The sequence below is a fragment of the Capricornis sumatraensis genome, chromosome 1 (assembly GCF_032405125.1).
Source record: "Capricornis sumatraensis isolate serow.1 chromosome 1, serow.2, whole genome shotgun sequence".
NCBI classification, from domain to species: domain Eukaryota; kingdom Metazoa; phylum Chordata; class Mammalia; order Artiodactyla; family Bovidae; genus Capricornis; species Capricornis sumatraensis.
In genome coordinates, this window is record NC_091069.1 from 144,168,201 (window position 1) to 144,183,789 (window position 15,589).

A 15,589-nucleotide genomic window follows, 5' to 3' on the forward strand; every position below is an offset into this window, starting at 1 on the left:
ATGAATAAATGAGTATAAGTGAGATGGAAAATAAAGGGACAACTTCTAAGAAAATAAGCCCTTTTTAAAAAACTTTTTATTTTGTGTTGGAGTGTAGCCAATTAGCAAACAATTTTGTGATAGTTTCCGGTGAACAGCGGAAGGACTTCTCCATAGTGTTTTCTATTTTGCTTTCTGGTTCTGGATCATCTTTACTCCAATGCACACTGAGCTCTATAGTGTTTCTCACTAACTCCCAAAGCTCTCATAATCCAGCCCCCATCTCTCCAACTTGATTTTACTGTACTGGTAGACATCATGGGCAACCCTGAGGCTGGAACCATCTCAAGAAGGCTGTGCTCAGTCCTCCTTTTTGTGCTCACTTCTCCCCAGTTGCATGCATCCTTCAAAACCCCGTGTAAGCCTGACCTCCTTCAAAGACCTCCTGACACTGCTCTTTCTGAACAGCTCTCTTGTGTGAAAATATCAAAGAAAAGTGTCAAGCAGTTTACTGAGCTAGTTCCAATCGCACATGCCACTCTCCTCTCAAGGACAGCACTTGCTCAATGTTGCTGTGATTAAAGCCAATTCGACCTTTTGCCATCCTCTCCTATTACATGTCTCCACATTTTCTGTAGTATTACCACACTGGAAGCTGTTTTTCCAGAACATATATTTTCCTCCTCTGTGCTTTGATTTATGCCATTTCTCTAAAAGTATGGGAGTATTAAGCTAATGTTTCTTGAGGCTTTACTGTATGCCAGGAGCTATGCTAGAGATTTTACTGAAATTTGTCATTTAGCCTCACAATGATGCTATGAACTGTTAGTTTCCAAAATAACAGATGAGGAAATTCAAGCATAATGAGAGTTAATAACTTACCTCCCAAGTCACCAATTCATTTCTCCAAAGCAATATATTGTCACCCTCAAGCATTACTTAAGAAGCAGTGAAGTCCTATGAGGTAAACATCAATAGAACACACTTTGATGAATGTAGTATAATATTTTGATAATATGAATTCTTTGGAAAATCTATCCCTTTTTCCTGGTTATATAAAATTTGGTGCAATTTACAAGGCTCAATTCATATGTGACCGCCTCAGTTTCTCTAGTGAGAAACTTGGCTCCATGTTCTGCATCACGGCCATTCCACTACTGTCCTCTTTCTCACGGCAGGCAGGATCTGATTTCTAAAAAGCTCCCAAATCACCTGCAGATCCGGCCAACCCTCTGGAACTACTGAATCAGAATTTCTGTTTTAATCAGCATGAGCCCAAGACAATTCTATTGTAAAGTTTCAGATGTGAAGCACTAGACACTTAATTCTCCCTGCATTTAGTTATTCACAACAACTAATTTTCATTACTATTTGCTTGATATTTGCCAAACAGAAGGGCCAGTGTGTTATTTATGCTTGTCTCACCCAAAGTGACTACCATAATACTTCCCATATGGTTACTACTCAGCACATCTTTATTAAATGTATTTATTAAACTGAGAGCAAATTCCATGGGAGTTATACATTTATATCTCCCATAACTCATAGAAGCAATATCTGCTCTAGATTGTAAATTCTCAGATTGTAATCATTATATCTTTCTAGCTCATATGGTGCCTACCTTGTACATGGAGGGTACTTCAGTGGCTAATGGTAGAGGGAGGCACTGAGTAAATTAATTAAGATGATTGATATATTAAAGTGTTTTTAGATGTATAATTTTATTTGCAATGTATTTAATTAACAAATACCTATAAGAAATTGTGTGTAAATAAGTGATATAAATTCTTTACAAGTCAACATTAGCACTAAGTTTGTTCATGCATAAATCTATTAAATCAATAAATGTTGATTTTAGATACCTCAGTTAATAGACCTGGATTTGATCCCTGGGTTGGGAAAATCCCCTGGAGGAGAGCATGGCAACCCACTCCAATCTTCTTGCCTAGAGAACCTCCATGGACAGAGGAGCCAGACGGGCTACAGTCCATGTGGTTGCAAAGAGTCGGACACCACTGATAACTAAGCACACACATCCACCTCAATTAATTCTAATATATGATATATCCTATCTACTTTAAATTGTTGTTACAGATGACTGATCAGTGTTCCATAACTGATAAAAAAAAAAGTCAGCATTTTAGCAATTTTCAAATGTTTTTCCCTTTGCCACTCACTCGTTGTTATTAGAATAGGTGAACATCAAGATATATCAGAAGAAACCCACAGTCCATTTCATAAAACAAAAGCCCCTACAAATTCAGTCAGATTTCAGATGATAATGTATATAGTATGTTTTAGTCATTGATTGTTTATGTATGTATGATTTTACGTTCCAAGGGAGGGAAGATCCCAATCCGGTGGACGTCACCAGAAGCCATAGCCTACCGCAAATTCACATCAGCCAGCGATGTATGGAGTTATGGGATCGTTCTCTGGGAGGTGATGTCCTATGGAGAGAGACCATACTGGGAGATGTCCAATCAGGATGTAAGTATTTGTAGTCTATGAGTTATGGGTTCAGATTAAGAGATCAAGCTGTGCAAGGAAGTGGAGCATAATGAAACCAGGTGGCTCCCAGTTTGTGACATTGAAACAGAATACTTAGAAGAAACGAAATTGTTTCCAAATCTTATAAAGATATTAATTGAGTTGCTCTGACAGCTTCACATTTTTCCCTAAAGCAGGGGTTTAGAAGTGAGACAAAAGGAAAACATTTGTAATAAAATGTAATGAAATAAGTGCCTGACAAAATGGCCAATAGATATCAAGAAATGTTTGAATTATTTTTGCTACAAAATTGTCTCAGGGTAACATTAGTAAGATACACTCTGCCATCCTTTGCAGATTCAATTAATGCATCTGTGCCAACATTTTGTTTACTTAAATATAGCATTTCCCAAAGTCAGACAAAGCAACCAATCTCTAACATGTTGTTTCTTATAATGTATTAAACTTGCACATGAAGTTAGTTATACAAATTGAAGTCTCGATATAGAGAAAATAATTGTTAACTTTCTATTACAACTGTGATATGATTTTTCAAAAGGTTTTTGTTTTTATAAGTCATGCTTTGCTAATGCTTAGTGCAAGGATGCTATTGGCATATGGATTCAGCACACAGAGAGTTTTCTTTATGCTTAGCCAGAAACTGAGCATGATCTCAAAGACACATAAGAAGGAAAGCTGAGACGCTTTTAGTCATTTCCTACTCACCACATATAAAATTGCTTGTAATGTATTTGGATATAAAAACCTTTCTGAACTTCTTCAAACAAGCCATGTTTTATAATAACACTGGGAAAATCAGACTCACTTTTCCACATCTCTTTTTTCCAAATTCTTTTTGTATCAGAGGATCTCAAAATGTGCTTTCTGGACCAGCAGCTTTAGCAAGGTCTGGGAATGGGTAGGGATACAAATTCTCAGGACTTTCCCCAGAGTTATTGAATCAAAGATTAGCTATTTGTGTATTAAGTTCTCCAGATGATTCTGATACAGAGTAATGTTTGAAAATCATGACTTTACATGATTTAAAAATGCTGATTAACTAAGAGTCACTTAATTGTTCAAGCCATGGGCTTTTAACAAAGGAACTGACTACAATTTGAGAGGTACCATTTGGACTGTGATATAACTAAAAATATGTGGTATTTTTTCTGCATTCATCCATTTATATATAGTTTTCGCAGAAATATGTATTACCACATAAGAGTTTCTTTATAGTTTTCTAAATTTCCCATATCATAGATCATTTCTTTTGATTTTAATACAGAAAGTTACTGTACAAACTTTTCTTTCCTAAATCCACTTTCTCTGTCTCAATCTTATTTATATAACATTTTCAGACATGAAGAATATTTATTCAATAAGCTGTTATCCTTTTAAGAAATTTAAAATGAAAACCTTTCACTTTACTTTGAAATATACGTATAAGTGTGACCTGCCCAAAAAGAAGTATTACAATAAAAGAAATTCCACCTCTTTAAATCCCCGGAAACTTTGCATCTCACACAGGTAATTAAAGCTGTGGATGAAGGCTATCGACTGCCACCCCCCATGGACTGCCCAGCTGCGTTGTATCAGCTGATGCTAGACTGCTGGCAGAAAGACAGAAACAACAGACCCAAGTTTGAGCAGATTGTCAGCATTCTGGACAAGCTTATCCGGAACCCAGGCAGTCTGAAGATCATCACCAGTGCGGCAGCAAGGTGACACATTTGATTTTACATCCTGCTCTCTGAGATGACTGTTTTTTTTATCTCCAAGGTGTTAATTTTTTTATTCCACTCCCCCAACTGCATACTTTGACACTTATATTCCTCAAGATTAGAAAGACATGTTTGTTTGTTTGTTTTTTAACTTTCAGAAGGAAATCTCATTCTATTTAATGACACTGATAAAGTTCTGATATTTTTTAACTTGCATGTTACCTAGAAGCACGTTTACATTCAGGATTCAGTATTTGCACAATAGAAACCATGAACAGGTAGATTCTTTCCAATGTTATTTAAACAAACTTAAACATTCTTTCTCTGTTACTTAAACAAACAAACAAAAAAAGGATATGTAGAGTGTTGGGTAATTCTAGCGGTCTTGATTTAATCCTCATTTAAAATAAAATTACAAAAATAATAATAGTGCTACCAAGCCATTGCACTGGCTAGCAGAATGCAATTTTCCCTTGATTAAACAAATCTTTGTTTAACCCATATTATGTGCCAATTACTTTGTTAGATACTGTGAAGGATAATGCTAAGAATATAATAATGTCAGTGTCCCTGGACAGCAACACAAATGTCAACACACTGTAGCCATGAGGCAACCCTGAGGGCACAATGTCCATCAGACTTGATGCATAATCCTCCCAGCTGAGAATCACTGAGTTGTCCTAATGGTTTTGAGAAATGTCAATTATATGCTCATTGTACACATAAGTGAAAAACAGTTCTACATTTTGATAATGTGTTCTTAAATTACAGTTTTAGTAAAAGAACTACACCTACTGTGCACAAAAATCCCCAATATTAATTAACATATATACATACTGCATAATGATGATTTACTGTGACTCATGTATAAAAAATTCAATATAATACCTTATAGGAAAGAATTTTCTTATTTTTGTGTACATCTGTTGTTTTCACAGACAGGTATTAAGAGTTGTGACTTTCAACTTGATAGAGTGCTTGCTAATGCACTTAGAGTATGTAATTTTTTACCTTAATGGAAACAATTATACCGAGCATATATGATCCAGCTTTTACATTACATTTGAATAAAATGAATAAAGAGAATTTGCATCAAAATCAATGTAAGTATACAAGAGTCATAGATTATTTGTTAGAAATAACTTTTAGGAGATCAATACTATTGAATTTATTAATATATATCCAGTAGGTAAAACTACTGATAACTTATCCTGCAAGGATGAATCTCTGTCCTAAATTTCAGAATGAGACTGGAAATCCACCTGACAGTTTAACAACCAACAGGATAATAAACCTGCCTTTCCCTGAGCCATACAATCCTCATTTTATACCCTGAAGCCATTTTTTTTTTAACTTCACTCAATAGCAAAAAGAATACCTTTTCAACTATTTCCATAGCATAAAAGAGCATTCCAGCCATTTCCATAGGGTCACTACCAATATAAAAACTAGCTCATATAACATTATCTAGATAGTAAAACCCAATTCTATGTGTGAAATTAATCTTAATAGCAGATCATATTATGTCATTGTATATTATCATATTCACATTTTGTTAAATTCACTATTCCATTCTTATTAAAGTAACTGAACATTTTTTATCCTAATATATATTATGTAATACTTGAATATATTCCATTTATTTTGTCACAAACTATGTAATTTTAGGGAACATATTTTTCTTAATTCACTATAAAAATTTTAGAAATTGTGCTTATGTTTTCTTATTGCCATTAAAATGCACAGCTGGGCAGATTATGCCTTTATAAATTTATTAATGACAACCTTATGTTGTCATGCAACAATGTCAAGATATCTTATTTTTCTTTAGAAAATTTTCTTTCCCACTTTTGACAATGATTATTTTATTCTTTTTCATAGCTGATTCCACATATTCCTCTTCCCATTTAATTTTCCAGTAATGCCCTTGCCACATGCTTTATTGAGAAAATACAAGCCATCAAATGGAAAATTCCAACAGCAAAACAAAAACACACTGGTGTTCTTCTTTCCTATAATTACAAAAGAGGAGAGTCCTTCTTTCCTGTAATTAGAAGAGAGAGAGGAAGTATGCTTCCAATGTCAGAGGCAAATGCCTTTCTCTCTCTCCTCTCCATCCCCTGTGTATCCAGCCTCTTTCCCTCTCTCAGGCTCTTTATATCTGCAAGATTATTGCCATAAAAATATGTTCTGTTACATTGTTTCTCAAACTACCCTAGTAAAAGAATCACTAGAGGGAATTTATTAAATGTTCAAATATCCAGATCTAACCCCAGCTACTAATTCAGAATCTGCAGGAAAGGAGAGTGGAATTTGGACATTTGATAAAAAAAAAACTTCAGGTAATTTTTATCATCAAGGGAATTTAGAAAAGGCTATTTATCAACATCACCTCTGCTGATTCCACATCTCTTATCAACTACATCCTTATTTTTCTACCACCTTTCAGAGCCAAACTCCTCCAATAAGGGTCTCAAAGACAGACATTTCAAAACTTAATATTCAAAATTTTATCCTTTTATGTACTCCTGATAATCTCATCCTCCCACTGCATTTTGAATTTAGTTCAATACACTAGCATCTATACATCTGCCCAGTCAATATTAGAACCATTTTGGCCCCACTTTCTTGGCCTCCACACTTCAACCCAGGTGAGCACTGTGTCAACATGATTCATTTTGCTCCCTGTTCACTGCAAACACTCTCTCCTATGACTTTTTCTCCTTCTGACCTAGGGCACTGCAGTTGTCTCCTAATGTGTCCCCTGATTCCATGATTGTCCCACTTTGAGCATCTCTCACAGAGTCTTCAGAATTTTCCTATCAATCTCTATATATTGATAAATATATATCAAGTTTTCCTGGTGAGTCAGATGGTAAATACTCTGCCTGCAATGTAGGAGACCCAGGTTCAATTCCTGGGTTAGGAAGATGCCCTGGAGAAGGGAATAACTACCCACTCATATATACATGCTTGGAGAATTCGATATACAGTATAATTAGTCACCTCTTTATAACCAATTTTGAATTTCCATTATACTTGGAAAAAAATCTACATTCTTTTTGATGATTTAAATATCCCTGCTTCTCCAATGTCCTTTCTTTTATTGAAATATTAACTTCTTCATTTCTTAAACAATTATTTATTGTATGTTAATCTGCTATGTGCTAGGCATGTGCAGATGCTGGAGAACAGTGATGAAGACAAATATGTTTCTTACAATCCTGGAGTTTACATTCTATAAGATGAATAGACATCTTCTATAATGTATACTAATAGACAATAGACTGGCATGGATTATAGGAAGGAAATAAATAAAAGGCTGTGATCGATCATTAAAGGGTGGTTGGAGGGAAAAAAAAGAACTCTAGGTATAGTAAAAATAAACTGCAGATGAGTCTAAAGGGTTCTTGAAAATGGCAGAAGGACAACATAATGGAAGGACAGAAGGGAAAGGAAGAGTCTGTCACAAGAAGGCAAACAGAACCCAGAGTACTTGAGGCTACCCAGGTCATGGGGAGGACTTTGGAATTTTTTTGAAATGCATGAGGAACCCATTAAGGCATTTAAGGCAGAGATGTAAGGCTGTTTGATTTACACAACTGCTTTGTGGGGAGCATTTCAGCCTTTCAATCTGAGCTCCTTTCACCTAAATAGTATGGTAGCCTGCCTCAGTGACCAACTTCAGGTTCCTTCAGAAAGTCAAAGCATGTCAGATGTGAGAACAGTAAGTAGCTCATGCTGTTCTCCTTGTCTTCAGATTCTTCTTTGTGTCCATTTCCCTTAGAAAGCAGTTTCTATGCCTTAATTGAGGCATTCTCTGGCAACAAGATTTAAAAGTCAACACTATTAATTGTTTTACAGGCCACTGCGTCCTTCTTCTTCATCCCAACTGTAATTCAGTTGTATGCATTTTCTAAGTAGTCATTCCTCCAATTAACTCTAAGACCAATGAGATCAGATGCTATGCTTCCCTGTATTACAAAGTTGATATTCGAAACTCAATAAATACTGCTTCACACATGAATATGTATTTGCTGAAATAATACTAAATTTCCATTTCAACAGACACACAATTTTTAGAAAAAACATTCCAGTTCTTTTTCCTATTCATTGTAAGGATTTCTACAGACATTAGTCATAAAGGTAAAAGCTTATAATTTTCCCCTAACCCTAATCCTACTGCTGCTGCTGCTAAGTCGCGTCAGTTGTGTCCGACTCTGTGCGACCCCATAGACAGCAGCCCACCAGGCTCCCCTGTCCCTGGGATTCTCCAGGCAAGAACACTGGAGTGGGTTGCCATTTCCTTCTCCTAACCCTAACCCTAATTTTCTTTTATTTCCCCTAAGCATAAATCTTATGTTTCTCTTCCTCTTCATTACACTTGGAGACTGTCTCAATCTGAGTTTGTGGATGGCACCAAGGATTCAAATTTCTGAATGACTTAGTTATTTGGATCACTGTAAAGAATTATGTCTATAAAGTCTTTTAGGAAAAACAACATCATTCTATCAATTTTTATAGGGATATTGTTTTCCAGAGTCTGCCTGAGTCTAGTTAATTTTATGGCACATTTTATTTCTTATACTGTTACAGAAATCTTACTATAATGCATTATTTTACTTTTCAACCTTCCTTAGAGTTGATGATTCATAGCAGAAACATTCCCAGAGAATCTTCCAGTGAGAGTGTCTTTGTGAATATCACTGCTGGAAGTAGGGAATGTGTTTAAGCAGATGATCATGGTGTATCAGATTAAAAACTTACTTAGATATTGCAAGAAGTGGTGAGAAAGGAAAGGAAGTTGAAGTAAATTTTATGTTTGTTCTCCAGTAACTGATTCGTTTTCCTAAAAGTAGAGTAAATAGAGGAGACCTGAATACCTTTGAAGTTTTGACTGTGTATCAGTATGAAGATTTATTTAGCATTTACTTTGTGTGAAGTGTTACACTGGGCCCTGAGAGCTTCCCAAGTGGCAGTTCATAGTAAAGAGCCTGCCTGCCAGTGCAGGAGACATAAGAGACACCGGTCAGAAGATGCCTTGGAGGAGGGCATGGCAACCCACTCCAGTATTCTTGCCTGGAGAATCCCATGATCAGAAGAGCCTGGCAGGCTATAGTCCATAGGGTCCCAAAGAGTTGGACAGGACTGGAGCAACTTAGCACATGGTGATTATACAGGCAAAGAGACATAGACTCCACTTGCAACAGCTTGCCTTGAAAATAGGAGGAAATGTTCAGCAATACTATACAATTAACCCTTGAACAGCACAGGTTTGAATTGTAGGGGTCCATCCCTGGTGGCTCAGACTGTAAAGCGTCTGCCTCCAACACAGGAGACCTAGGTGCTATTCCTGGGTCGGGAAGATCCCCGGAGAAGAAAATGGCAACCCACTCCAGCACTCTTGCCTGGAAAATCCCATGGATGGAGGAGCCTGACAGGCTACAGTCCATGGCGTCACAAAGAGTCAGACACGACTGAGGGACTTCACTTTCACTTCGCTTTCACTTTCACTTTCATGGGTGTGTACCTGCTCCTTTCCTTTAGTCGTTTCTGACTCTTTGCGACCCCATGGACTATAGCCTGCTAGGCTTCTCTATCTGTGGGATTCTCCAGGTAAGAATACTGGAGTGGGTTGTCAAGCCCTCTGCCAGGGGATCTTCCCAATCCAGGGATCAAACTTGCATCTCCTGAGGCTCCTACATTGCAGGCGGATTCTTTACCACTGAGCCACTGGGGAAGCTTATAGGTGTCCATTTATACACAGATATTTTTCAATAGCAAACACTACACTACTCCAGGGTTTGTGGTTGGTTGAATCTGGGGATGCCAAGGAATCTCAGATAGGAGAAACTGCAATTAGGGAGGACAGACTAAATGAATTTCAGTGTTGTTCAAGGTCAAATGTAATATCCCTCAGATTAAGTAAATATTGGAGCAAAAAGACAAAGTGTTTAGGCATCATGAACAAAGAATGAATTTACTTTGAGCTTTGAGATTCTCTGGAAGTTGCAGAGAAATAATTTTTGGAAGTGAGTGACTAGTGGATGACAGGTGAAATGCCTACCAGTATGAGATCAAACCAGGCTGGAAGAACACTGTACAGAAAATCAAGACACAAAAATTTACAATACTTCAATTTACACTGCATTATCTATTTCTGGTATAATATAGGATTAAATAAGGAATTATGAGGACGGAGCCACTAGATGATTTCACCAGATAGTGGAAGATTGCATGTTATCCCTAGAAATCTGGAATTTTGTCCATGAGGAAACAAGGAACCGTTGAAGACAGTTCCACACTTTGCCTGTGGAGCAGTTCTCTGCAAATATACCTAGAAGAGCTGGCGAGGAAGAGTGCATGATAAAGAGTAAGGAGGTGATCTCAATAGTCTTGGGAAGGACTTAGGCTAAAGAAGGGAAAATGTATAAAAAAGATGTGAATTCAAACAGTTTTAAAGAAGTATTATAAGACATGGTGAGTAGTGAGCCATGCAGAGTGACATGGAGTAGCAGAGAATGCTTCAGGGTGAACAAGGAGGACTCTGAGGACAGTGCTGTCACTAAATGGGGTACCAAGTGCAGAAGGATGAACAGCTCTGTGAGGAAGATGAGCATTTTGGACACAATGAGACTGAGACTCATAAGACCATGGAAAGTTACATCTCAAGCTGGGGGAGAGACTAAACCTAAGCATCCAATTTCAAGCCTTCTGTCTGCAAAGACAATTTTTTCAAAAAAAAAAACACCATTAGAAACACATTTAGAAGGTACAAGTCTCGATCTAGTCATGCTGATTTTTACCACAAGTATATCCATCTTTATTCTTCTACATAGTAATATAATTTCTACTTAAAGCTCTCATATCCCAAAGATTATAGGGAGACTGTAATCTGTGAATAGTGGAGGGTGTTTGTCTGCATGGGTTGACAGTGAGACACCCCCCCTCCCAATCTCCCAGACTGGGAGCTTCTCCTTGCTGCTCTGGTGCTGCTTTGTGGTCAGTGGTATTTCTGAAGCCTCTAAATCCCTCCATCACTTAGTGTAGACCTCAAAAATCTATAAGAACCAAGAAACTGATTGAAATGAATGAATGCTTCCACAGTGCGTAACAGGGTATCACAATAGGTTATGGAGATTTCAGACTCCTTATAAGAGGACTACAGCGCCAATCAAGCCAGTAGGTGGCAATCCTAGAAGGATAAGTGTTTCCTAGAATGGTCCTAGAATGGAAAAGTGTTTCCATTAGCTATTATCTCAGAACACTAACCCACTACATAGACTTCTATCTGGAAAGAAAGAAAATGGTCTCTGTCTAGAGCTTTGGAGAACAGCACCAATATCAGAGCAGAAGCATATGAAGTGGTAGGTAGAAATAGGAACAAGACAGAGTTAAGAATGAAACTTAAACCGTTAGAAAAACTACAGATCAAGGAATTTTCCAAAAGTGGATAGAATGAATTGTTTAATCAAAAGCTGCAAAAGAATGAGGCAAAAAAAGACAACAAAGGAAAACAGCCACTCTAAACAATTGAGTTTTTTTTAGATAGTTGATTTGATTTTTTTAGAATGATAGAGGAAGTACATTTTAAGAGATTTAGTTGTAACTGGGATGATGAAAAAGAAAATACAATGCAAAAATAATGCTTTTGATAAATATAGAAAAATATAGTCATAATGCACATGTATAAAAGGGTAAAAATAGAGCTCTTCCTTTTATAAGAAATGGAAAAATCTTTCTTAAAGAAGTTCTTGATAGAAATTGCTGCTATAAAATTAAATAGAAAGTGGTCTTAGAAAGATAAATTTTCTCTTACTTTATAATACGTTTTTGTTATTTGTTGTTCAGCTGCTAAGGCATATCTGATTCTTTGCAACCCCATGAACTACAGCATGCCAGGCTTCCCTGTCCTTCACTATCTCCTGGAGTTTTCTCCTGCTCATGTCCATTGAGTCGGTGCTGCTATATAACCATCTCATCCTCTGTCACCCGCTTCTCCTCTGCCCTCAGTCTTTGCCAGCATCAGGGTCTCTTCCAGTGAGTCAGCTCTTTCTTTTTGTTATACAGATTAAAAAGTAAGCAAAATTCACTTTTTAAAGAAACTATAGTGAAGATTAGTTTTATATTTTGTATATATATGTAATACATATTATATCATATTTATGTATCATATAATAACTAATTTTACATGTATAAAATGTATGAAATATGGCACCTAGATTTAAATAAATTCATTGTATTAATTTTATAAATGTCGATAAATTTAAAAATTTTAAAGACTAAAAATAAAGAAACATGACAGACGAATTCATTCATTTCTATTCAGACAGAAGATACCTTTATTTTAGGATATTTATGTCTATAAAATGAAATAGAGAAATGACTTTTTCTTTAAATTCACAAAATTTTCAAATGCCATGTCATTGGATTCATCAATACTATCATAAATCTTAGAATATAAATTTTGGGCGTACAGAATGATATAATACATTCAATATTTTTAGAATGAGGTTCTAAATGAAGGTAACCTGATTTATAGTCTAAAGACTTAAATGATATATTTTAAATACTTAGAATAATATTCTTAAGAGTCAATTATACTTAGTTAATTGAATTGAAATGATTTAAAATATATTGTTTCATTGTGCTAATTCTTATTGCTAACTTTGTAGGGGTTTATCTTCATTAAGTTGCAGAATAAATAAGAACAAAAATAAGCAGTACTTGTAATTTTTCCCCGTTAATGGCACTAAATTAACATTAACAAATGCTACTGATCTCTAAGAGAACAAATATATTTCTTTTAGAGAATGTCTACTTCTTTTTTAACAAATATTATATACTTTAGTAGAAGTCTAAGGACCAAAAAACAATCTATTTCTCAAAATGACTTTGACCTCTAATTCTGAAACTGACAGGGTGACTTTCCTTACTGAACAAATATGATAAAGAACATTTTAAAAGAAAACAAATATTCCAAAAACTCAGGTGATCTCTCTTTTTTTTTTTAATCTTAAAAATCAAAGCAAGTAATTTTACCATTGGGAGAAATTAAACCAGATGTCATAGCTATAACTGCTAAGATTTTGTCCTTAAGGTCTAGAGACAATTAAAATAAACACAATGACTTTACTCCTCTTTAATGTGTCATTTATATACTAGTCTCCTGTTGGGAACTATATGTACTCAAAATTATTTTTAGTTACTGATGACAAGTTAAATTTATTTAATCCTATTTGGAATTTCTTATATTAAGGATAAAAAGATGAAAATGATCATAAATTCACATTTAGAAATTTGGCAAATACACAATTTTTCCCTTGAAATACAATAAAACTCAAATATTAACAATAGATTATAAAAGGAATTGAGAAGTATATTACCATTCTCAGGCAATAATATCAATAAATATAGATAAAATTAACATTTTGCTGCTGAGAAACTACTCACAACAACAGACAAAAAGCACATAATTATAGTGGGATAGAATACATCTTCAACATACCAATATTTACTTTTAGACTCAGTAAGCATCTACTTATTCACTCAAGAAATATATATAAATCATTATTTTTAATACATAAAAAATAAAGCCCTTTGTAAACCCAAAGGAGTCTCTCTATATTATAAAAGAATAACTTAACATTCAATTTTAGAGTTAGAATTCTAGTGCAATACCAAAATAAAATCATTATAAGAAGATATTCCTGGGACTAGCAGTTACTTATTGACATTTGTCCCAAGTATCTGGTGCTAATTGTTATGAGCATTTACAGATAAAGTAAGAGTTGGTGGGAAGAAAATATATGTGTACCTCTTTAAAGCAACAGTATGAAAATCCACAAAAGAATAATTCACAAACCAAAATCCAAGGAGGGAGAAAGAAAGGGAGGAAAGTTATTTTTTGCTTCCCCTGAGCAAACATGTAATTTCCATGATTTCTTTTTAATGACTGCAGTCTGCGGCCAGTAGGTACTGATTTATGAAAAGCTGTAAAAGATCAGGTGGAACTCTGCAGGACATCGTTTACAGCTGCACGGATTGAAACCTATCTAATTTGTCTAGTAAAAGTGTGAGCTCACAGTGCACATCACCCAGCCTATAAATTTCCCCTTCAGACCCAATGTCTGGGGCTAGGTCTAAAAAAACTCCAATGCTTGCAGCTGCTCAAAAAGCCTACATTCCCCTGGTGTGCATGAAGAGACATCACAGGCTCTTCACAGTGAGAGACAAATTCCTATCCATTGATAAACTCTCCAGATGTCCTCTCGGAGGAGGAAAAGAACCAATTTTTATTTGAATTCCCCAGAGAAATCCTGGAAGTGGAAAAATGATACTTTGCAGGGCTGGTTATTCTGAGGTCACTGGCATTAAAATTAGGTCATTCTTTGTCTTCCTCATACTTTGATCCAAGTAATAAACAGAAAGACTCAGTTGGGGTCACTCTAATCCCTAATCCACCCGTCCTGTTTTATTTCAATTTGTTTGTACTAATTTTTTCCAAATTCTTGTTGAGTCTGACTATATTGTTGAGTTTAAAAATACAAACCATTTTGAAATGAGAAAGAAAAACTCTGCATTTTGCTATTAGACACACTTCGTAAATATTCTGAATAAATGTCTTGATGTTTGATTCTTCATACCCACAAGCTCATAAATAAAAAAGGATTGCTATTCATGGGACCCAGAGTCGACAAAAGTCAACATTAGATTAGTCTGTGCTTCAGCTACTGTAGAAATGCAAGCTGTAGGGTGTGAGTGTGTATGAGTGTGTGTGCATGCCTGTAGATTGTCCAATATTTTATTGTCTCCTTTCATTTTGCTTAGAAAATTTCCTCACACCTGATTTAATGCTGCACCTATCAATTTTGTTTACTGATTCCAAGTCTTATCCAATGGGTACAATATTATATCCAATGTTGGCCAGTGACCAAGGATATTTCATTCATGATGGTCATGCAAAACCACCCAAGAATATTATGCATGTTTTGGAACCTGGATGTGTATCTATTTCTGTAATTTCTCAAATTCTTAAGAAAATAAAACACAGACAAGAAATTTCAATGATTTAAAAAATGAACTTTTTTCAGATTAGTAATTTAAAGAATCATAGAAAATTTTTAATGTATATTTTCCAGAAGAGAATAACTTACAAAATGCTATATTTATATTTTGTGATGTTCTAGATTTCCTAAAGGTAAGATAATGCTTTGTAAAATAATGCTTAATTTCTCATTCTTTCTTTTAGATGATCTGTGAGGGTTAGTTAAAACTAAACTGTAACACAGCAAAACAAATTACAAACTTCATAACTTTAATTTGGTTTCCCTGATAGCTCAGTTGGTAAAGAATCCCCCTGCAATGCAGGAGACCCTTTTTCAATTCCTAGGTTGGGA

The 15,589-nt window shown here is 35.4% G+C and overlaps 1 protein-coding gene across 1 annotated transcript in view; it reads left to right on the forward strand.

Annotated features, from left to right (window-relative positions):
* Nucleotides 1-15,589, forward strand: part of EPHA3 (EPH receptor A3) — a 404,569-nt gene that overhangs the window by 378,878 nt on the left and 10,102 nt on the right. The window contains exons 14-15 of the mRNA XM_068987994.1: nt 2,320-2,469; nt 3,997-4,190. Of these exons, the coding sequence (XP_068844095.1) occupies nt 2,320-2,469; nt 3,997-4,190 (344 nt within the window). The remainder of the gene's footprint in view (nt 1-2,319; nt 2,470-3,996; nt 4,191-15,589) is intronic.